We start from the raw sequence: 22783 nt of genomic DNA on the forward strand, positions 1-22783 counted from the left end.
GTGTTTGTTTTCATCCTTCCTCTGCCTGAACCCACTGGGAAGCCAAGTGTGCTTAACCCCAAAGTTTAGGAGTTGGGCTTCCCAACCACCAAGACCCAGCCATCTGAACCCTTATCTGTTTTCTTCCATGAGCCTGGGTCACTTATCAGTGACTTGGTGGCGCCCTGACTGCCACTTTCTTGAACCCCTTCCTTTAGTGCCTAGGGTACTTTTTTTTTTTTAATCGGTCGTAGGGCCTGAACTCTGGGCCTGGGCACTGTCCCTCAGCTCTTCAGCTCAAGGCTAGCACTCTACCACTTGAGCCACAGTGCCACTTCCGGCTTTTTTTCCTGCTTATGTGGTGCTGAGGAATCGAACCCAGGGACTCATGCATGCAAGGCAAGCGCTCTACCACTGATCCACCTTCTCAGTCCCTCCAGCTATTTTTTTTTGGTAAGTCCTTAAAAATTTAGTATCTTTAGCCGGGCACCGGTGGCTCACGCCTGTAATCCTAGCTACTGAGGAGGCTGAGATCTGAGAATTGTGGTTCAAAGTCAGCCTAAGCGGGAAAGTCCGTGAGACTCTTATCTCCAATAAACCACCAGAAAACCGGAAGTGGTGCTGTGGCTCAAGTGGTAGAGCGCTCACCTTGAGCTGAAGAGCTGAGGGACAGCCCCCAGGCCCAGAGTTCAAGCCCGATGACTAACAAAAAAAAAAAAAAAAAAAAAAAAAGAAAAATTTTAGTATCTTTTAATTTTCACCTAGAACTGTTTTCAGTTCTAAAATGATCATAAAAGTGATCTTTTTTATTGTCATTATAAAAGTCATGTACAAAGGGGTTACAGTTGCTAAGTAAGGTAAAGAGTACACTTCTTTTTTTTTGGGGGGGGGGGAGAGTCGTGGGGCTTGAACTCTGGGCCTGGGCGCTGTCCCTCAGTGCTTCAGCTCGAGGCGAGCGCTCTACCACTTGAGCCACAGCGCCACTTCATACACTTTTTGAACAATGTTCGGCTTCCATAAAAATACTGTCTCTGAGACATTTTCCCCGTGACCACTTTCCCGCCAGCCTGGGCCGCGGGAGGATTAAAAACTTTCCTAGGATAAAAACAGAAGGAGGCGCTTATGCACAGAGTCCCACGCTCAGAGCCATCCCCAGTGCCGCGCCAGCTCACGATTGGGCGGTCCAATAGAAGCGGGGAAGTCTCTTGGAGGGGGCGTGGCCTGAGAGCCTCAGGGACTGCCTTCCTGTCGGACGCTCTAGCCGCGGGAAAAGACTCGCCTCTCCCTCCCCCCACTCTCGGTAGCCAGCTTCCGGTCGGTCTGAATTCCGCTTCCGCTCTCGTCTTTGGCGTCTTTGCGAAGGGTGACATTGAGCCGTGCGGTACCTCAGGGGTGTCGTTAGGTGAGTGTGGGGGACCCGGACCTGAGATTCCTCCCCAACCCAGCGGATGGAAGAACAGTACCCCAGCTTTTCCGAGGAGGGAATTAGACTTCCGGCCCGCCGGGCGGCCGCCCGCCCTGGACCCTCGGGTCCTGTCGTTCCAACCATGGTGGCAGATCATTGTGGGCGATGCATGAGTTCATTTGACCCTTCGTGCCGCCCGCTGAGGCAGGGTCTGTGATGATCGTTTCGGACCACCGGGAAACTGAGGCTCAGGAGTTAAACCCCGGTGAGGGGGCTTTTAATGACCGGTCCGCAGGCATGGCCTCCCGTGGTTTGCGGGGGCACCGGCCTGCCGCTCCTCCTGTCTCCTCCCTGACCCCCCCCCTTGAACATCCAGCATCCCCCTCCCTCTTTTTTTTTTTTTTTTGTGCCAGACCTGGGGCTTGAACTCGAGGCCTGAGGTGACAGGCGTGTTCCACTGGGGTCTGGTTTCAGCACCCCCTTTCATTCACCTTCTCAAATACAAGGTCGAGATCTTGCACAAACTACAGCGACTGGTCTGTGTCCCAGCGGATGGCATTTTAGATTCTGCCCCAGCCCATTCAGCCTCCCAAAAGACGATTCCGGGTGCCCCGGGCACCCCATTTTGGGTCCCATGAATTTGACCCTGAGCAGCACCCTGGCTCTTCCAGTTCATGGGAATTAGACAGTTTCTACTAGTTCTCTGGATGGAAGCTGTGTGTCAGTGTCTGCAGAGACGTCAAAGGTTTTGAACCCTGGTCCTCAGGGCCTGTAAAATTCAGGGAGCTCTCTTGGGCTGGGAGAGATGGGGGGGGGGTGATCAAAGGGATGATAGCAGACAAGATTCGTTGTAGTTATAAACTGTTGTGTTGCATGGTAACCCCTTTGTACAATTACTTAAACATGATGAAAGTATAAATTTTTTTTTAAGATTCAAGGAGCTGGAGAAAGGAGGAGTTACATCCACCATTTTACTAACCTGTCATTGAGCTCCCGGTAACTGGGGCTACAGCAGCATCTGACTTTATCAGCAGTCAGAATCACAGATATTATCAGTTTAGATAGCTGGTGTCACAGATTACTACTTTTATTCGTGATTAGTTTAGAATTGTGGTGCTTAATATGCATGTCCTTATCTACATATAACAGTTTGGGGTTGTTTTTTTTTTTTCTTTGCTTTTTGTGTGTGTGTGAAGATACCAGGATTTGAACTCATGGCGTGGGCACTGTCTCTTAGCTCTTTTGCTCAAGGCTGACACTCTACAACTTGAGCCATAGCTCCATTTCCAGGCACCCCCCCATACACACTTTTTTTTGGTGGTTAATTAGAGGTTAAAGTCTCACAGGCCTTCTTGCTTGGCTTGGCTTAAAACATCAATCCTCAGGTCTCAGTCGTTTTTTCTTTTTCTTTTACATGTTAGCCTTCTGCATAGTAGCTAAGTTTAGGGGGGTGAGCCACTGATGCCCTGAAGTCTATGCAATTTTTATTATCTTTGAACATATTCTGAGAAAACTGTTTGTGGGTTTCGTCAGACCCCTTAGGAATGTGTGGTACCAAAAAAGAAATTTAACCACGTGCTGGTGGCCCACACCTGTAATCCTAGCTATCAGGAGGCTGAGATCTGAAGATCACGGTTTGAAGCTGGGCCAGGCAAGAAAGTCAGTGAAACTCTTATCTCCAATAAACCACCAGAAAATTGGAAGTGGCACTGTGACTCAAAGTGATAGAGCTCTAGCCTTGAGCAAAAGAGCTCAGAGACACTGTCTAGGCCCCAAGTTCAAGCCCCATGACTGACACACACACACACACACAAAAGCAATTTAAAGATCTTTGCAATGTGGAGTTTACCAATGATCGAAGCAGCCCCGCCATCATGTTCTGGGTGACCTTAGCAAGTCACTTAGATACCCTGTCCCTCTCCCTTGTCTGAATATCAAGGATAGTCGTGTTAGCCCTGCCTTTCAGACTGTAGTAGGAAGGTGTTAGAACAGCTCCTGGCATGGAGTAGTGTTTGGGGACAGGACTTGTGTATAGATTTTGTGAAGAGGGAGGAAAGCCTGGCTCTTTCCCACCTCATCCTTTCTTCTGAGCCCACACCAACACCATTCTCTTTGTTTCCAGGATTCAGCACCATGGCAGAAGACATCAAGAGCAAAATCAAGAACTATAAAACGGCCCCTTTTGACAGCCGCTTCCCTAACCAGAACCAGACTAGGAACTGCTGGCAGAACTACCTGGGTATGCAGGGCCTGGGAAGGGTGTGGTGGCAGATCTTCCCTGCCAGGGGCACTTGGCTGAGGGGAGTTGCCTCTGTTTCCTCACACACATCTCAGCCTGGCCCTGGAGAGCCCAGACCCAGGAACCAGCTGTGTTCACAAGGATTTTTCTGCCTGGGCTGGCTTCGAACCTCCATCCTCAGATCTCAGTCTCTTAAGTAGCTAGCATTACAGGTGTGAGCCACAAGTGCCCGGCTCTACCTGGCCCTTTTTTGTTTTGCCTTTGTTATGTGTGTGGGCCCATAGGACTTGAACTTGGGTTGCAGTTTTCCAGTGGTTCATTGGAGATAATAGTCTCATGGAGAGCACTTGTGTGTGTATCTTTGTTTAATTTGTAACAAAGCCTTACAGACAGGTGCAAATAGTAAATCCTCTCTTGCAACCCAGAACTCATTTTTGAATATGAGATTTTGGTACATGTGAGAAGGAATATGATTCCTACCACAGTTGGCAACATGGGGATTTGTTAACTCACACAGGTTGGTTCTGAGATTAGTTGATGTAAAAGCTAAAGAGTCTCATGGACTTTTCTGCCTGGGTTGGCTTTGAGCCTTGATCCTCAGATCTCAGCCTCCTGAGTATCAGGGATTACCAGAACTGGATTCATTTTGCTTTTAAGACAAGTTCTCAATAACTCTGTCCAGGCCAATTAGCCATAAACTTGTGATCTGTTGCCTCCGCCTCTGAACAGCTGAGACTGAATGTTTGTGCCACCGCTCCCAGCTCTTACGAAGATTTTTTTTTAAGGGAGTGTATGCATACATGGACCCACACCTGTGCGTGCATATAATGTATATGCTATGTACACGTTATGTGCACACCTGTACGCACATACTTGCGGGAGTAAATCAAATGTACAACCAAATGAGTAATTGTGAAATGAGCCCCCTGTGCGATTGTGACCCATACAGAAAAACAGATGTTGTGGTTTGTACCCTGTCTTTTTTTTTTTTTTTGGTTGGTCATGGGGCTTGAACTCTGGGCCTGGGCGCTGTCCCTGGGATCTTCAGCTCAAGGCGAGCACTCTACCACCGCTTGAGCCACAGCGCCACTTCCGGTTTTCTAGTAGTTTATTGGAGATAAAAGTTTCACAGAGTTTCCTGCCCGGGCTGGCTTTGAACCATGATCCTTAGATCTCAGCCTCCTGAGTAGCTAGGATTACAGGTGGGAGCCACCAGTGCCAGGCTTGTGCCCTATCTTTTTTTTTGGGTCCGGTTGTGGGGCCTGAACTCTGCGCCTGGGTGCTGTCCCTCAGCTCTTCAGCTCAAGGCTAGTGCTCTACCACTTGAGCCACAGCGCCACTTCTGGCTTTTTTCTTTTTTTTGCTTATTTGGTGCTGAGGAATTGAACCCAGGGCCTCGAGCATGCAAGGCAAGCACTCTACCACTGAGCCACCTTCCCAGCCCCTTGTGCCCTATCTTTAAGCACAACACTCTCTCCTGCTCACCAACTTAAGATGACCACATTGGTATTTTACCAACAGTTAGGTTTGCCTCTTGGAAGCTTTATTTTGTGTGTGTGTGTGTGTACACGCATGTGCATGTGTCGAGCCTGGGGCTGGAACTTGGGCCCTAGGCACTGTCCCTGAGCTTCTTTTTCTCAAGGCTGGTGGTCTACCACTTGAGCCACAGCTCCACTTCCATCTTTTTTTTTTTTTTGGCTGGCTTATTGGGAGTAAGAGTCTCATGGACTTGCCTAGACTGACCCCGTACTGCAATCCTCAGATCTTAGCCTCCTGAGTAGATGGGATTCCAGGGGTGAGCCACCAGCGCCTGGCCCTCACTGCATTTTGATTGAAGCTGTGTCCAGCCCTTGGTGTTCATTGACTCCCACCAATCCCTTCCTTCCCAGACTTTCACCGCTGTGAGAAGGCGATGACAGAGAAAGGGGGCGACGTGTCAGTGTGCCAGTGGTACCAGCGGGTGTACAAGTCCCTCTGCCCTGTATCCTGGGTAGGTATCTTTCAGGGGAGCCCTTGGGGTGCTGGGGTGGGGACTGAGCAGGGGGAGTTGGTGGAGGCTCTTCTCCGTGGGGCAGGTTGAGGACAGTGCCCCACTGCCCATGGGCATTTCTCCATGATATGCTTGCCTCTGTCCTCCTATTCTTCACCCGGTCAGGGCCCACAGCCAAGGTGACTGGGGTCATCTTATCAGATTCATCCCGCTCATGTCGGCACATGTAGCCTGTCCAATCCTTCTCTTTAAATTTTGAATTTTGTGTGCATGAATGTATTTAGCTGGGGGCTGGGAATTGAACTGAGAGTCTCAAAACTGCTGAGCTATACCCCAAGTCTTCCTGCCCTTTTTTTTTTTTTTTTTTTTTTGGTGAGTCATGGAGCTTGAACTCTGGGCCTGGGCGCTGTCCCAGGGCTCTACAGCTCAAGGTAAGTGCCCTGCTACTTGAGCCACAGTGCCACTTCTGGTTTTCTGGTGGATAATTGGAGATTGGAGTCTCATGGACTTTCCTGCCCAGGCTGGCTTTGAACTGTGATCCTCAGGTCTGAGCCTCCTGATTATGTCATGAGCCACTGGCACGACACTATCCTGCCCTTTGCCTTTGCCCTTTTTTTTTTTTTTTGTCGGTCGTGGGGCTTGAACTCTGGACCTGAGCGCTGTCCCTCAGCTCTTTAGCTCAAGGTTAGTGCTCTACCACTTGAGCCATCTCACCACTTCTGGTTTTCTGGTGGTTTTAAAAATCAGAATGATTCAGTGATTAAAGTAGAATGATTCAGTGATCCTAGATTTGTTGCCTTTAGCTCACAGTTATGAAGGGTTTTTTTTTTTTTCCTCCACATTTTCTTCATCTACTTCCATTCTTTCTCTTCTTTCTTTGCTAATAAGGCATGTCATTTTACCCTAACTACTTTGATAGACAAAAGGACACAGGAAGGCAGTCTTTGTTGGCTTTGATGTGACAAGACATTTTTAGCAATATTTAACACTTTTGCTTCTCACCTTTTTTAGTTAATCGTACTGGGAATCAAAGCCAGGACTTGGTAGGCAGCTGGTCACACACTCTAACCCTGGGTGCTGTCCTTAAGGTCTTCAGCTCAAGGCGAGCATTCTACCACTTGAACCACAGCGCCACTTCTGGTTTTCTTGTGGTTAATTGGAGATAAGAATCTCACGGACTTTTCTGCCTGGGCTGGCTTTGAACCATGATCCTCAGATCTCAGCCTCCTAAGTAGCTAGGATGACAGGCGTGAGCCACCCGCACCTGGCCAGCTGAAGAATTTATATTCATCCTTACCCCCATTCCATCAAATCAGAGGACACCATGACTAATGTTGCAAGATATGTGAAACTTTTTTTTTAAGTTTTATTGTTGAGATGATGTACAGAGGGGTTCAAGTTGCATAAGTCAGGTATTGAGTATTTTTAAACAGTACCACCTTTTCCCAGAGGTTAAGTATCATCTATTCTATCATCTGATGTTTGCCTGCTTGCCATAAAATTGTGCGAGGTGCCAGTGAGCCTTACAGTCATAAATCACAAATCAGACTCTGGGGGCTGGGAAGGTGGCTCAGTGGTAGAGCACTTGCCTTGCATGCTCAAGGCCCTGGGTTCGATTCCTCAGCACCACATAAGAAAAAAGCCGGAAGTGGCGCTGTGGCGCAAGTGGTAGAGTGCTAGCCTTGAGCTGAAGAGCTGAGGGACAGTGCCCAGGCCCAGAGTTCAAGCCCCACAACCGGACCCAAAAAAAAAAAAAACAAATCAGACTCTGTAGATGCCAATATTATTATGCTAAACTTCTTAAAAACTAATGAAATAATGGGGCTGGGAATGTGGCTCAGTAGTATAGCGTGCTTGCCTAGCATGCATGAAGCCCTGGGTTCGAATTGAATCCTCAGTATCACATACAGAAAAGGCCAGAAGTGGTGCTCTGGCTCAAGTGGTAGAGTGCTAGCCTTGAGCACAGAAAGCTCAGGAACAGTGCCCAGGCATTGAGTTCAAGCCCCAGGACTGGCCAAAAATAAATAAGTAAATAAATAAAATAATAATGAAACAAGCCATGTGCAGGTGGCTCACACCTGTAATTCTAGATCTCAGAAGGCTGAGATCTGAGGCTCAGAGTTCAAAGTCAGCCCAGGCAGGGAAGTCTATGAGACTCTGATCTCCAGTAAACCACACAAAAGAAGGAAATGGGGGGCATAGCTCAAGTGGTAGAGTGACAGGCTTGAGTAAAAAAGCTAAGGGGAGGGCTGGGAAGGTGGCTCAGTGGTAGAGTGCTTGCCTTGCATGCATGAGGCCCTGGGTTCGATTCCTCAGCACCACATAAGCAAAAAAAAGAAAAAAGCCGGAAGTGGCGCTGTGGCTCAAGTGGTAGAGCCTTGAACTGAAGAGCTGAGGGACAGCACCCAGGCCCAGAGTTCAGGCCCCACGACTGGACCCCCCCCCCCAAAAAAAAAAAAAAAAAGCTAAGGGGCAGTGCCAAGGCCCTGAATTCAAACCCCAGTACCAGCACAACATGAACTCTGTTCTGAACAGATTCATGCCAAAACAGAGCTTGTTCATGGTTGTCTATTATTCCATCTCTCCTGTCTTGACAAATAGTGTAATGATTTGGCTGAACCACACTCTCAAAGCTGAGCCTAGCATTTCTCTTCCCATTTCTTACCTGGTAACTTAGCTCACTTAGGACCAGATGGTTTGGGGGCTTTTTTTGGAGGGAGCGTCAGTGCTGTTCCCTGGCTCCCAGCACAATGGTTGGCACAGAGCAGGCACCTGTGGTTTCTGGTTGACCCAGTGCACCAGGGGCACCTTGAGAAGGAAAGCCCACCGCACTCTCCCTGCAGAGCAGGAAGTGACGCCCCCATCTTCCCACAGGTCTCCGCGTGGGACGACCGCCGGGCAGAAGGCACGTTTCCTGGGAAGATCTGAACCCGATCCCGCTGTCTCTCCTTATCCTCTGGTCTTCCCGGGATGTGAGGGGAACCCGGGGACATGACAGTCCCCGCCCTGGGACTGTGTACCATTACTTAACTAATAAACCATCACGGGAAAGTGTTGGCTGTGAATGAAGCCGGATGGGGGATGAGAAGCAGGGTGGGTTGGTACTGGGTGGTAAATGCTAGACAGGCAGTGGGCATAGTCAATGCCTTAAATCTCTGAGGGGCTAAAACTGATCTGTCCACTTGCCCTCAGTATCTGGACCAACTTTTAACTTTACTTATGTCTGATTGTTTACTTCTGTATGATTGTTTGCCACTGTTGGGGCCTGGACTCAGGATGCTGCTGGATGCTGTCCCTTAGGTTGTTTTGCTAAGAGACTGCCTCTCTTCCACTTAAGCCACGGTTCCACTAATGGCATTTTGCTGGTTCATTGGAGATAAGAGTCTCTCAGGCTTTCCTGCCCAGGCTTTGCTTCAAATCCAATCCTCAGTTCTCAGCCTTCTGAGTAGCTAGGATGACATGCACCAGCACCCAATTTCCAAACTTCTTGTTACAACATTAATGGATAGTTTCATTCCATTGTTATCAAAGAACAATGCTATTTTTTTTCCCATTTCAGCTATTTCAATTTAATGGGAGTTACTTCACACACTAACCTAAGATCCATCTTGGAGAATATTCTGAGACCTAGTTGCTTTAGAACATTGTTCTAGACTTCATCTATTTGTTCTAACCCATTGTTGAAAGTGTAGTGTTGGCAGCCAGCAGGGGGTGCTGGAGGACCGCGGGACGTGGTGTGCCAGAGAGGAAGGAGTCATGCAGCCTGTGTCACCTGACACCCAATAAAGGAAGATAGGGAAGGAGATTTATTTGTCCTGAGGCTTGAACTCTGGGCCTGGGCGCTGTCCCTGAGCCTCTTCAGCTCAAGGCAAATACTCTCCCACTTGAGCCACAGTGCCACTTTGGTTTTCTGGTGGTTAGTTGGAAATGAGTCTCACAGACTACTGCCCAGGCTGGCTTTGAACCATGATCCTCAGTGCTCAGCCTCCTGAGTAGCGAGGAGTACAGGCATTAGCCACCAGCGCCCATCAGGAAAGGAGTTTTATAAGTAAAATATAAAATGTAGTTTTATTTTTTTAATTTTTAATTTTTTGGGGGGGTCCAGTCGTGGGGCCTGAACTCTGGGCCTGGGCGCTGTCCCTCAGCTCTTCAGCTCAAGGCTAGCGCTCTACCACTTGAGCCACAACGCCACTTCTGGCTTTTTTTTCTTTTTACTTATGTGGTGCTGAGGAATCAAACCCAGGGCCTCATGCATGCAAGGCAAGTGCTCTACCACTGAGCCACCTTCCCCATAGCTTTAAATTTCCATTAGAGGGCTGGAAAGGTGGCTTAGTGGTAGAGTGCTTGCCTAGCATGCATGAAGCCCTGGGTTCCATTCCTCAGTACCACATACACAGAAAAAGCCAGAAGTGAAGTGGTGTTGTGGCTCAAGTGGTAGAGTGCTAGACAGTGCCCAGACCCTGAGTTGAAGCCCCAGGCCTGGCAAAAAAAAAAAAAAAAAAATCCATTGGAAATGGAAAGGATAAGGAGGATTGTAGTTCAAGGCTAGCCTAGATAAGACACCATCTCAACTAGCAAGCTGGGTATGGTGGCATGTGGCTGTGATCCAGCTACCAGGACGCATAGAAAGGAGGGATGGAGGCCTAACCAGGCAAAACAAGATGAGACTCAGCCAGGTGCTGGTCAGGAGGTTGAGATCTGAGAATCACAGCTCAAAAACCAGCCTGGGCAGAAAAGTCCATGAGACCACTTACCTCCAATTAACTAGCAGAAAAAAAAAAAAAAAAAGCAAATATGGAAATATGGCTGAAGTGGTAGATCACCAGCTAAGCAACATCATGAAGCGTTGAGTTCAAGCCCCAATACTGGCTACATACACACAAAGTGAGAATGAAGAATAAAGCAAAAAGGGCTGGGGATGTGGCTCAGGTGGCAGAGCACTTAGCTGACAAGTATGAAAACCCCAAATTCAAACACCAGCCAATGACAAGACAAAACCCAGCATTTCGTCTTAAATACAATGTATGTTAATGCTGGGGGCCACCCTAAGCCACCTTAGAGACGATTAGAGACACCAGAGTGTCCAGTGGGGCTTTCTCTGTGAAATCTTCAGCCAGGCTCTATCAGAACTTGGCAAACAACACTTTCCTGTTTGTGCAGATGCTGGGGCTGAGCCTCATACATGCGTGCTAGTGCTAGACAGGTGCTCCCCTGCCCGTGGGAAAGCAAACACCACTCAAACACATGAGTGGTTTTATTTGAAATGCTTTACCCTCGTTACAAGGTACTGTAGTTTAAAACTCCTGAAGACACACAGAAAAGTCCACTTACAATGAGATACAGCCAGGCAACCTGAAAGAGGTTCTCCCATCTCTTCCAGGCATCACAACAACCCTGAATTCTGGAATCTTCGAGAATCATACAATGCCTCCCCACTATTTAGCATATGCAAGGCATATGGACCTTGTATATATGCTTGTGCACACCAGTACAGTACAGGGGCTTGGACTCAGGGCCTCAAGGTCTTATTTAGCTTTTTTACTCAGCTGGTGCTCTACCACTTGAGCCACACCTCCACTTCCAGCTTTTTGCTGGCTCATTGGAGATAAGAATCTCATGAACTTTCCTGCCTGCAGATGACTTCAAACCTTGATCCTCAGATCTCAGCCTCCTCGGTATTTAGGATTACAGCCATGACCATTTGAATTGGGAAACAAACATGAGTCTTCTCCCCAAGCTTGGGGTTTCAAGTTCTCTTCACTTGCCCAGAACCATCTGTGGGGGAGAAAGTGCAGTACAAGCTTTGGGGTTGAGACTTCCTGGAGCCCCTCTGGGACCCTCAACCTGTTTCCTCCTGCAGAATTAGCCTCACACCATAGGGGGCGCTGTGGAAGGACAATGGGGCTTCCCAGAACAAGGCTAAACAGCAGCCTGGCTGGCCCCTCCCCTGGCACGGGTCCCCCTGGGCCCAGGGTCCTAGGTGTGGGTACTTGTGTCACAGATAGGCACACCAAGCCATGCTGCAAAGAGGAGGCCAGACTGAGATTTGAACCCAGAACCTTTGTCAATCTTCAGCCTGGAGAAATCTCCACTCAAGACTTAATCCTTATGTGCACACCCGTGTGTGTGTGTGTGTGTGTGTGTGTGTGTGTGTGTGTGTGTGTGTGTGTGTGTGTGTGTGTGTGTGTGTGTGTGTGTGTGTGTGTGTGTAGAGAAGGAAGCTATTTTTCTCCCACTTAAGTCCTTTCAATATATTGTTCCCATCCTTTTATTTTTAGAACATTCTTCATTGTACACTTGTCAAACTGCCACATGCACCCATGTCCATCCTTACTTGCCCACCAACCCTGTTGCCTGCACCCCTCAACCTGCCTTCCACTTCTCCCCTCATTTCCTCCCCACTGCCCAGACTTTTTTTTTTTTTTTTTTTTTTTTTTTTGCCAGTCCTGGGGCTTGAACTCAGGGTCTGGGTGCTGTCCCTGAACTTCTTCGTGCTCAAGGCTGGTGCTCTATCACTTGATCCCACAGCTCCAGTTCTGGCTTTTTGCTAGATCATTGGAGGTAAGAGTCTCACACACTTTCCTGCTCAGGCTGATTTCAAATTGCGATCCTCAGATCTCAGCCTCCTGAATTAGTTAGGATGACAGGCATGAGCCATAGGTGCCATGGCTTGCAGCCCTGTTTTTATCTGCAGGGGGGGGGGGGTAGGGGGGAGAGGGTGGTGGGCAGCCTGGGCCTCCCCGGGGCTCTTGGCCACTGCCTAAGGTCCCCAGCCTTGTTCTAGGAAGAGTGCCATGAGATGGGGTCTTCACCTCCAGCCTCACCCTCCTCCCATACCCCACAACCTGGGAAGGGGGTGTCAGAGGCCATGCTTGTAATAGCCCTGCCCAGGTGACCAGAAGTTAGCCCGATCTGGAATTTCAGGTCTATAAATCACTGGAGTGGCAGAGCTGCTTCTGGGCAGCTTGTCCCCTCCTCTGGCCCCCTCCTGGGGAGGGCTGGGCCTATATAGGGAGCTGCTGTGAGTGGATCTGGCCAGAGAAGATTCTGGAAGAGGTGAGGAGGGGGTTCTGGGGGCCTGCACAGGATAGGGCCTTCGGGAGGGATGGAGGCACAGACAGGCAGCCCTGGGTTGTGGCCAGGTTTCACCAGGGTCGAAAGAAAAGCAGGGCAGCTGGAGTTGGGGGGTGGGGATGGGGGAGTCCAGATGGGTGTCACCCCTGTTTCTGTTGGTACACACAGGACGATGGCTTCCACAGCAGCGGAGGAGGAGAAGGGGTCCCCCGTGGTGGTGGGGCTGCTGGTCGTGGGGAACATCATTATCCTGGTAAGATGCAGCCCGTGCTGGGTGTACAGTGGGCTGAGGGTGGAGGGCTTGTCACTTGTCAGCAGGCCTGGGCTGCCCAGTTCCCAAGGCTGAGCAGCCTGCTTCCAATCCCAGCTCAGACCTCCCGGCTGTGAGACTTGCAGGTTACATCCTCTTCATGTCAGTGGCTGGAGAGAGGAACTCATATTTCCCTCAACTCAGCAGTGGTGACCAAGCCAGGTTCCTGGTACTCATGCCCGTAATCTTTGCAACTCAGGAGGCTGAGATCTGAGGATCTGCCATCCAGGCAGGAAAGTCAGTGAGACTCTTATCTCCAATGAACCAGCAAAAAAATTTAAAAAAAAAAAAAAAAAAGGAAGTGGAGGTGTGTCTTAAGTGGTAAAACACCAGCTTTGGGCAAAAAAAAAAAAAAAAAAAAAAAAGGTGAAGGGAGAACCCCAGTACTGGCACCAAAAAGAAAAGGAAAAGAGCCGGGCGCTGGTGACTTCGCCTGTCACCCTAGCTATTGAAGAGCTGAGATCTGAGGATTATAGTTCAAAGTCAGCTAGGCAGGAAAGTCCATGAGACGCTTTATCTCCAATGAACCACCAGAAAACCAGAAGTGGCGCTGTGGCTAAAATGGTAGAGGCTGGGAAGGGAGGTGAAGGGTAAACAAAGGAGGAGGCTGCAATGCTTGGTAAGAAATGTATGCATTATCCTGCCCATGTAATTGTAGCCCCTCTGTACAGTATGTTCTCAAATAAAAAAAAAAAAAATGGTAGAGCGCCCACCTTGATCTGAAGAGCTAAGGGACAGTGCCCAGGCCCAGAGTTCAAGCCCCATGACCACCACCACCAACAACAACAAAAGGAAAAGGAAAAAGACGTATCTTGCCATAAAACACAGGTGCCAAGGAGTCTCAAAAATTGAATTATCTGTTGCTTTAGGTTTTCCTTGAGACAAGGTTGCTCAGTATGTAGTCCAGTGGAGGGGCGGGGGCCGGGGGGGGGGGAGAAGGGGGGGCTGGAACTCATGATCCAGCCTCCCAAGTGCTGAGATTACACGTATGCACTACCCAGGCCTGGTTTATAATAATGTCTTTTACTTCATGTTGGCTTTAAATAAAAACAGTGATGCTTGTCCAAGGCTCTGGAGCCAGGCAGCCTGGATTCAAATCCCAGCTCTAGCACTTTGTAGTTACAGGATCTGGAGGCGGGTCTCAGTTTTCCTATCTGTAAGCCAGATTTAACAGGAATACATGTTAGCTTTATAGTCAGATGTCCACAGAGGAGACTCCCCTGCCCCTCCTTCCCCAACTCCATCCTATAGGTAATCAAAATTTCAGTTTCTTCAATTTTTTTCTTTCCTTCCTTCCTTCCCTTCCTCCTTCTCTCCTTCCCTGCCTCCCTCCCTCCCTCCCCCCTTTCTTTTCTTTCTTTCTTTCTTTCTTTCTTTCTTTCTTTCTTTCTTTCTTTTTCTTTTTTTTTGGGGGGGGGTCTGGTTGTGGGGCCTGAACCCTGGGCCTGGGCGCTGTCCCTCAGCTCTTCAGCTCAAGGCTAGCGCTCTACCACTTGAGCCACAGCGCCACTTCCAGCTTTTTTTTTTTTTTCTTTTTGCTTATGTGGTGCTGAGGAATCAAACCCAGGGCCTCATGCATGCAAGGCAAGCGCTCTACCACTGAGCCACCTTCCCAGCCCCTCTTTCTTTCTTTTTCTCAAGGCTGGCACTCTACCTCTTGAACTACAACTCCACTTCCAGCTTTTTGCTGCTTCATTGAAAATAATAGTCTCATGGATTTTTCAACCCAGGCCGGCTTTGAACCAAGATCCTCAGATCTCAATGTCCTGAGTAGCTAAGATTACAAAGGGTGAGGCACCAAAGCCTAGCACCTGCTAGAAACTTTCTTTCCTTTCTTGTCCCAAATGTAACCCTTCTGACAACTGAAGAGCCTTAGGGCATCCTGGACCCCCATCACTGTGCTACATGGCAGGGAAGGGGTCAATGTGACATTCCTGTATCAGCGGGCATCTGTAGGACTGATTGACAGGTGGAATGGCTGGGTGGAAGGCTCCAAGTGTTTGTCATCTTTATGTCTATGGCTGCAGGTTGGGCAAACAGCAGCTTTCATCCCCAAAACCTAGCCAAGGGGGGTGGCGGGGGGACAGGAAGGGGAAACAATTCACTATGGAGATTCACAGAGCCAGGCTGCTGGCCTTGAGCACACTCTCCTAACCAGCTGCCCTGTCCAGCTGTCAGGCCTGGCCCTGTTTGCTGAGACAGTCTGGGTGACAGCTGACCAGTACCGCGTGTACCCCCTGATGGGCGTCTCTGGCAAGGATGATGTCTTCGCGGGTGCCTGGATTGCCATCTTCTGTGGCTTCTCCTTCTTCGTGGTGGCCAGCTTTGGTGTAGGGGCTGCACTTTGCCGACGCCGGTCCATGATTCTCACGGTGAGGTCCAGTGTAGAAGTGACAAGAGCACGCTATGGTCCTGGGTTTGAACTCCAGGCCTGAGCGCTGTCCCTGAGCTTCCTTGTTCAAAGCTGGTGATATGGGACTTAAGCCACAACTCCACTGGGCTGGTTAGTTGGGGGTGAGAGTCTCACAGACTTTCTTGCCCCGGCTGGCTTCAAACTTCAATCCTCAGGTCTCAGCATCCTGAGTAGCTAAGATTATAGGTGTAAGCCACCAACACCTGGCTTTTATCTTTTTTTTTTCTTTCTCTTTTCTTCTTTTTTGGTTGGTCATGGATGATCTCTAGGCCTAAGCACTGTCCCTCAGTTCTTCAGCTCAAGGTTGGTGCTCTACTATTTGAGCCACAGTACTACTTCTGGCTTTTTCTGTTTATGTGGTGCTGAGGAATCAAACTCAGGGCCTCATGCTTGCAAGGCAAGCACTCTACTGCTGAGCCACCTTCCCAGCCCTTTTATTTCTTTTAATAGTAGACATTTATTGCATCATCCCCAGCCAATAGTTAATTTCAGAGACTGCCTTCTATATTTTTTGTTGATTTTACTTTCCTCTAACAGTTTATTAGAAATCATTTCAGCCGGGCGCTGGTGGCTCATGCCTGTAATCCTAGCTACTCAGGAGGCTGAGATCTGAGGATCGCGGTTCAAAGCCAGCCCGGGCAGGAAAGACTGTGAGACTCCTATCTCCAATAAAACCACCAGAAAACCGGAAGTGGCGCTGTAGCTCAAGTGGTAGAGCGCTCGCCTTGAGCTGAAGAGCTGAGGGACAGCGCCCAGGCCCAGAGTTCAAGGCCCACGACCGACAAAAAAAAAAAAAAAAAAGAAATCATTTCAAATATACAGAAAAGCTAGGTTTGTGCCTTGTCCACACCGACCCTCCCCCTCCCTCCTTCCCTTTTCTCCAGGTTGGGGATGAAGCCCAGGGCCCCATGCATTCTAGCTAATTCTCTACCAATAAACCATACCCAGCACCCCACTTTGCATCTCCTCCTCGAGGGGGAGCAACCTTATAGCCCCCCCTTACTGAGGACACCCCCTCCCCGCCCCGCAGTATCTGGTGCTGATGCTGATCGTCTACATCTTTGAGTGTGCCTCCTGCATCACCTCCTATACCCACCGTGACTATGTGAGCCCTGGGGGCCGATCCCTGTGAGAGGGCGGGAAGAGGGGGCACCCTACTCCCCACCCAGCCCTGCTGGATCCCACCCTCTCCGGCCCTCCACAGATGGTGTCGAACCCGTCCCTGATCACCAAGCAGATGCTGACCTTCTACAGTGCGGACACGGACCAGGGCCGGGAGCTGACCCGCCTCTGGGAGCGCATCATGACTGAGGTGGGCGTGGCCTCGCTGTGTGGGCGGGGTTATGGACACGAGAAGTCGTTGTGTGGGCGTGGCTTTTTACAGCACGGGCGTGACCTCCGTGGTGTGGGCGTGGCCGAGGCTGGGCCCAGCCCTCCTGCTTTGAGGAAGGGCTGGAAGGGAGGAAGAGAGCAAGGAAGCTTAGGTCACCAGGATACATATCAGAGCCGGAGGGAGCCCACACTTTCTCCCTATTAAGGATGATGATAAGCCTGGTGCCGGTGGCTCACGCCTGTCATCCTAGCTACTCAGGAGGCTGAGATCTGAGGATCGCGGTTCAAAGCCAGCCCGGACAGGAAAAGTGCATGAGCCTCTTATCTACAATAAACCACCAGGAAACCGGAAGTGGCGCTGTGGCTCCAGTGGGAGAGCGCTCGCCTTGAGCTGAAGAGCTGAGGGACCGACAACAAAAAAGATCCAGGACCAGCAACACACACACACACTTTGATGCCAGGCCTGGCACAAGCTGGGCCAGTTGTGCCCCAGCCCAGCCCTGCCTCTCCTGACTGGGTGACTTGAGGCAGGTGCCAAGCCCTCTCTGAGCCCCTTTTCTCCTCAGCAAGAATGCTGTGGCACGTCTGGTCCCATGGACTGGGTGAATTACACGTCCACGTTCCGGGCTGCCACTCCGGAAGTGCTGTTCCCCTGGCCCCCACTGTGCTGCCGCAGGACCGGAAACTTCATCCCCCTCAACGAAGAGGGCTGCCGCGTGGGCCACGTGGATTACCTGTTTACCAAGGTGTGTCTCCTCCCTCAGCAGGAGGGTTTTTTGGCTCCCCTCTTTTTCTTCTCCTCTACCTGGCTTGCTCTCCACCCCCACTGTCTCTGTAGGAAGCACCCAGGTTTCGTCTGACCCAGATGTGAGCTCAGGTCATCCACAAAGCAGAGCAGCAGAATACCAGAATATACAATGGCACACCACCCAGCCACCATGGCTGTGCCGGCCTCTGTGCCAGGCATCCTACCAAACACTTTCCATTTTTGTTTTACTATCTCTCCAGTGCTGCCTTCAGGGACAGAGAAGAGAATGAGTGCTGGGCACCAGGGGCTCACGCCTGTAATCCTAGCTACTCAGGAGGCTGAGATCTGAGGATCCCGGGTCAAAGCCAGACTCCTATCTCCAGTTATCTACCAGAAAGCCAGAAGTAGCACTGTGGCTCAAGTGGTAGAGTGTTCGCCTTGAGCTGAAGAGCTGAGGGACAGCGCCCAGGCCCAGAGTTCAAGCCCCAGAACCAAAGGGGGGAAAAAAACTGGGCTGGGAAGGTGGGTCAATGGGAGAGTGTTTGCGTTGCACACCTGAGGCCCTACGTTCGATTCTTCAGCACCTTGTAAACAGAAAAGGCTGGAAGTGGCACTGTGGCTCAAGTGGTAGAGCACTCGCCTTGAGCTGAAGAGCTGAGGGACAGCGCCCAGGCCCAGAGTTCACAACTGACCCAAAAAAACAAAAAACAAAAACAGAACAACAACAACAACTGCCAGTCAAAGATGGTTCACACCTGTCACCCTAGCTGCTCAGGAAGCTGAGATCTGAGGACTGAAGTTCAAAGAAGTCTGGGCAGAAAAGTCCATGAGATTCTTTTTTTTTTTTTTTGTCGGTCCTGGGGCTTGAACTCAGGGCCTGGGCACTGTCCCCTCAGCTCTTCAGCTCAAGGCAAGCGCTCTACCGCTTGAGCCATAGCACCACTTCCAGTTTCCTGGTAGTTAATTGGAGATAAGAATCTCACAGACTTTTCTTGTCCAGGCTGGCTTTGAACCATAATCCTCAGATCTCAGCCTCTTGAGTAGTTAGGATGAGAGACGTGAGCCACCAGTGCCAGCCAGGAGATTCTTATATGCAATGAACCAGCAAAAAAGCCTGAAGTGAAGCTGTTGCTCAAGTGGTAGAGTGCTACCCTAGAGCAAAACAAGCTCAGGAACTACATCCAGGCCCTGAGTTCAAACCCCAGGACTGACACATACACACACACACACAGAGTCTGAGAGAGGAAGGGAGCTAAGACTTGATTTCAGTCACGTGGCCACAGAGAGTGGGTATTTTAACTAGTGCAGACCAGGGCTGAGAAACTGGAGGACAGATGAAGAGGCAAACTGGCACGGATGTGTATCCAGCTGCTTGGGTGTGGGGGGACCCTATGGCAGGTGTCCTGGAGAGGAGAAGCCCAGTCACTGTCTCCAGGGTGAAAACAGGGCGACCATTTCTCAGGAAATGGGGAAACAGGCTCCGAGCTAGCCTGCCAGTTCTTGGCTGGATGAAAGTGGAGGGGGGAGCCTGTGGCCTAAGCAAATTGTCAGAGCCTGGAACTCAGCATCTCCATCCTTTTCCTACTGGGCCAGGGGAGTCAGGGCCACAGGGCCTGCCCCCAGCTGCCAGGCTCTTCCTAAAGTATTGCCATCCCCGCCAGGGCTGCTTCGAGCACATTGGCCATGCCATTGACAGCTACACGTGGGGCATCTCATGGTTTGGATTCGCCATCCTGATGTGGACGGTGAGAAGCCAGAGGCTAGGTGGGGGGTGGGGGGAGAAGAGGTGGAAGGAGAGGCTGGGGGGGGGCGATGTGCAGGGTGCCCTCCTATCTCATTGTCTCTTTACCCAGCTCCCTGTGATGCTGATAGCCATGTACTTCTACACTACCCTCTGAGCTCCCAGAAGAGATGCCAAGGACACAGCCGGCCTCCATCTTGTGCCTCCTGCCTCCACGGCCTCCCCTCTCCCATGCCCACCTGCCTGCTTTCTGTCCCCAGAGACATCTTTCTAAGTTTCTGAGCCCTCCTGGGCTTTCAGCATGTGCCCCCCCCCCCACCGCCGCCCCATGCCTGGATTTGTGTGCTGGACCCTGAGCCCAGAGTCTTTTCATGTTGCTTTGGACATGAAAGTGATAATAAGACATCACATTCCATAGCTGGGTGCCATTGGCTCACGGCTGTCATCCTAGCTACTCAGGAGGCTGAGATCTGAGGATTGAGATTTGAAGCCAGCCTGGGGAAAGAAAGTCCATGGAGACTCATCTCCAAGGAACCAGCCCCCAAAAGCCAGAAGTAGAGGTGTGGCTCAAGTGGTAAAGCACCAGCCTGGAGCAAGAAAGCTAGGAGGATAGTGCCCAAGGCTCTGAATTCAAGCCCCAGACACACACACACACAGACACACAGACACACACACAGACACACACAGACACACACAGACACAGACACACACAGACAGACACACACACACACACACACACACACACACACACACACACACAGACACACACACACACGCATCCTGCTCTCTCCAAACTCCCTGAATTTGTAAATAGGTTGCAATTGTGTGTTTGTGCTCTGGCAGATTGGGTTTGCTATGGGAGGGAGGTATGTTCTTGGTGGTCATTTACTGACCTGTCACCCTCCCACCCACCCCCCCCACATGGACTAAATATTCAATAAATCCTAGCTGATTGATTAAGTGGATGAATTTGTTTTCTTTTGGCGTAAGACATCTTCTGCTGGGACTGGTATTGACTCCAACACAAACATAAAATGGAACCAATGGTTTCAGGTTTCTGAATCAAGAGGGCAGGCTTCAGGCATGCCGGGACCTAGGAGGTCCACAGAGGCTGCCAGGAAAGCTGCCCCATTCTCAGGATTTCTCCAGCATCACTAGACTTCCATCTTTCTATTTAAGCAATACAGGAGCGTTCCTAGCTTGGGTCAAGGTCGAGTGAAGGTCATTGTCTGAGTTTAGGGATTCAAGTCTCCTCTTTGGTTGAGGAAGGCAACTGGAAGCTTGCTTGGGGGCCATCTAGTGTGGTGTTGGGGAGGAAACTTGTTTATCAAAGGGGCTGGTGAGATGATACAAGTGACAGATACCTATGCTTCCAGCAAGTTCTATGACAGCAAGAAATTGAAGAATTTCAAGACTGGGAATGTGGCCTAGAGTGCTTGCTCTGCACGCATGAAGCCCTGGTTTCAATTTCCCAGTACCACATATACAGAAAAAGCCCGAAGTGGTGCTGTGGCTCAAGTGGCAGAGTGCTAGCCTTGAGTAAAAAGAAGCTCAGGGACAGTGCCCAGGCCCTGAGTTCAAGTCCCAGGACTGGCAAGAGGGGTGGGGGGCGGGGAGGGAGCAACTGAAGGATTTCAGCTAGCATAGCTAAGCAGTCTAAGTACGAAAACAAAAACAGCTGAGCGCTGCTGGCTCATGCCTGCCATTCGAGCTACTCAGGAGGCTGAAATCTGAGGATCGTAGTTCAAAGCCAGTCCAAGCAAGAAAGTCCATGAGGTTCTTATTGTTAGGTTTTTAAAAAGAGGCAGCTGAGTAAGAACAGCAGCACACACGTGGTATTCAGGTAAGGGGTAGGTTTATTCATCGTTCCGGCTGGCACCAGGCCATCTTGGTCCTCCACGCGGTGGGGAAAGGCCTGGGAAAGAGAGCTGGGAGAGCTGGGAAAGAGAGAAAAGAGCTAGAAAAGAGAGCATCTGGGAAAGAGGTGGGAAAGAGAGAGCTAGGAAAGAGAAGGGAACTGGGAAAGAGCAGAAAAAGAAAGAGCTGAGAAAGAGCTAGAAAAGAGCAGAGCGAGGGCATCTGGGCCTGGGCTAGGCCTTATCTAGGGTATGGGCAGAGAAAGGTGTGGCCACATCAAATTCAGATGTGATCTCAGCAGATGCAGGTGTCCCAGTTGCCTAGGTAAAGCAGGTACTGGGTGGAGACTTTGCTGCGAGGAGCGGGGAGGCTGCTAGCCATCCAGGAGGGATCTTACACTTATCTCCAACGAGCCACTAAATAGCTAGAATTGGGGCTGGGAAGGTGGCTCAGTGGTAGAGCGCTTGCCTTGCATGCCAGAGGCCCTGGGTTCGATTCCTCAGCACCACATAAGCAAAAAGAAAAAAGCCGGAAGTGGCGCTGTGGCTCAAGTGGTAGAGTGCTAGCCTTGAGCTGAAGAGCTGAGGGACAGCGCCCAGGCCCAGAGTTCAGGCCCCATGACTGGACCCAAAAAAACAAAAAACAAAATAAATAAATAAATAGCTAGAATTGGAGCTGTGAACCAAGTGATAGAGCACCAGCTTTGAACACAAAATCTCAGGGACAGCATCCAGACCTTGAGTTCAAACCCAAGGACCAGCACACACACACACACGGAAAAATGGTTCTTCCAAATGCTAGTATTGGGGGCTGGGAAGGTGGCTCAGTGGTAGAGCGCTTGCCTTGTATGCATGAGGCCCTGGGTTCGATTCCTCAGCACCACATAAGCAAAAAGAAAAAAGCCGGAAGTGATGCTGTGGCTCAAGTGGTAGAGTGCTAGCCTTGAGCTGAAGAGCTGAGGGACAGCGCCCAGGCCCAGAGTTAGGCCCCATGACCGGACCAAAAAAAAAGAAAAAAAGAAAAACCAAATGCTAGTATTGGCCATTAAGCAGAAGACACCAAGTGTTTATATTGCATTCCTAGAGGATTTTTAGTATTTTCCAACTTTGTGTGTGTGTGTGTGTGTGTGTGTGTGTGTGTGTGTGTGTGTGTGTGTCCAGGTGTTTTTTTATCCCCTAGCTTTTCTTTACTCAAGGCTGGTGCTCTACTATTTGAGCCACACCTCCATGTTGGCTTTTTTGCTGATAAATTGGAGATAAGAGTCCCTTAGATATATCTGCCAGAGCTGGTTTTAGATCAAAATCCTCATATCTCAGCCTCCTGAGTAGCTAGGATTACAGGTGTGAGCCACCAGCCCTCAGCTCAAATTTTGAAATGAAGCTCATTGCTTTTTTCTTCCAACAAAAACAGCGAATCAAATGTTAATAAACGCCGGGTGCCAATGGCTCATGCCTGTAATCCTAGGTACTCAGGAGGCTGAGATCTGAGGATCACGGTTCAAAGCCAGCCGGGTCAGGAAAGTCCATGAGACTTTTATCATCAATAAAACACTAGAAAACCAGAAGTAGCACTGTGGCTCAAGTGGTAGCGCGAAAGCCTTGAGCAAAAGCACTCAGGGAACAGCACACAAGCCCTGAGTTCAAGCCCCACAACTAACAACAGCAACCACAATCATTGTTGGAGGGAAGAATTATT

General features: G+C 50.0%; 2 protein-coding genes and 1 non-coding gene across 4 annotated transcripts; all 3 read left to right on the top strand.

Annotated features, from left to right (window-relative positions):
• Nucleotides 1-1273: 1273 nt before the first annotated feature.
• Cox6b1 (cytochrome c oxidase subunit 6B1) lies at nucleotides 1274-8664 on the top strand. The gene is made up of 4 exons (XM_069998625.1): nucleotides 1274-1381; nucleotides 3507-3623; nucleotides 5513-5613; nucleotides 8488-8664. The coding sequence occupies exons 2-4, from the start codon at nucleotides 3518-3520 to the stop codon at nucleotides 8539-8541; spliced, it is 261 nt and encodes an 86-aa protein (XP_069854726.1). The 5' UTR covers nucleotides 1274-1381; nucleotides 3507-3517; the 3' UTR covers nucleotides 8542-8664.
• On the top strand, nucleotides 3966-4095 carry LOC138811370 (small nucleolar RNA SNORA40). The gene has a single exon (XR_011367365.1). It is a non-coding gene; the product is annotated as a small nucleolar RNA SNORA40 (small nucleolar RNA).
• Nucleotides 8665-12843: 4179 nt separating the features above from the next.
• Upk1a (uroplakin 1A) lies at nucleotides 12844-20194 on the top strand. Of its 2 annotated transcripts, XM_069999063.1 has the most exons (7): nucleotides 12844-12940; nucleotides 15169-15369; nucleotides 16441-16515; nucleotides 16615-16722; nucleotides 17309-17488; nucleotides 19152-19235; nucleotides 19344-20194. In XM_069999063.1, exons 1-7 carry the CDS (start codon nucleotides 12860-12862, stop codon nucleotides 19386-19388), a joined length of 774 nt encoding a protein of 257 aa, XP_069855164.1. In that variant the 5' UTR covers nucleotides 12844-12859; the 3' UTR covers nucleotides 19389-20194. The 2 variants fall into 2 exon arrangements, with proteins under 2 accessions (XP_069855164.1, XP_069855165.1); XM_069999064.1 differs by lacking the exon at nucleotides 16441-16515 and having other exon boundaries at nucleotides 12848-12940.
• The last annotated feature ends 2589 nt before the right edge of the window (nucleotides 20195-22783 follow it).

The sequence above is a fragment of the Dipodomys merriami genome, unplaced genomic scaffold, assembly GCF_024711535.1.
Source record: "Dipodomys merriami isolate MVZ:Mamm:240054 unplaced genomic scaffold, mDipMer1.0.p SCAF_52, whole genome shotgun sequence".
NCBI classification, from domain to species: domain Eukaryota; kingdom Metazoa; phylum Chordata; class Mammalia; order Rodentia; family Heteromyidae; genus Dipodomys; species Dipodomys merriami.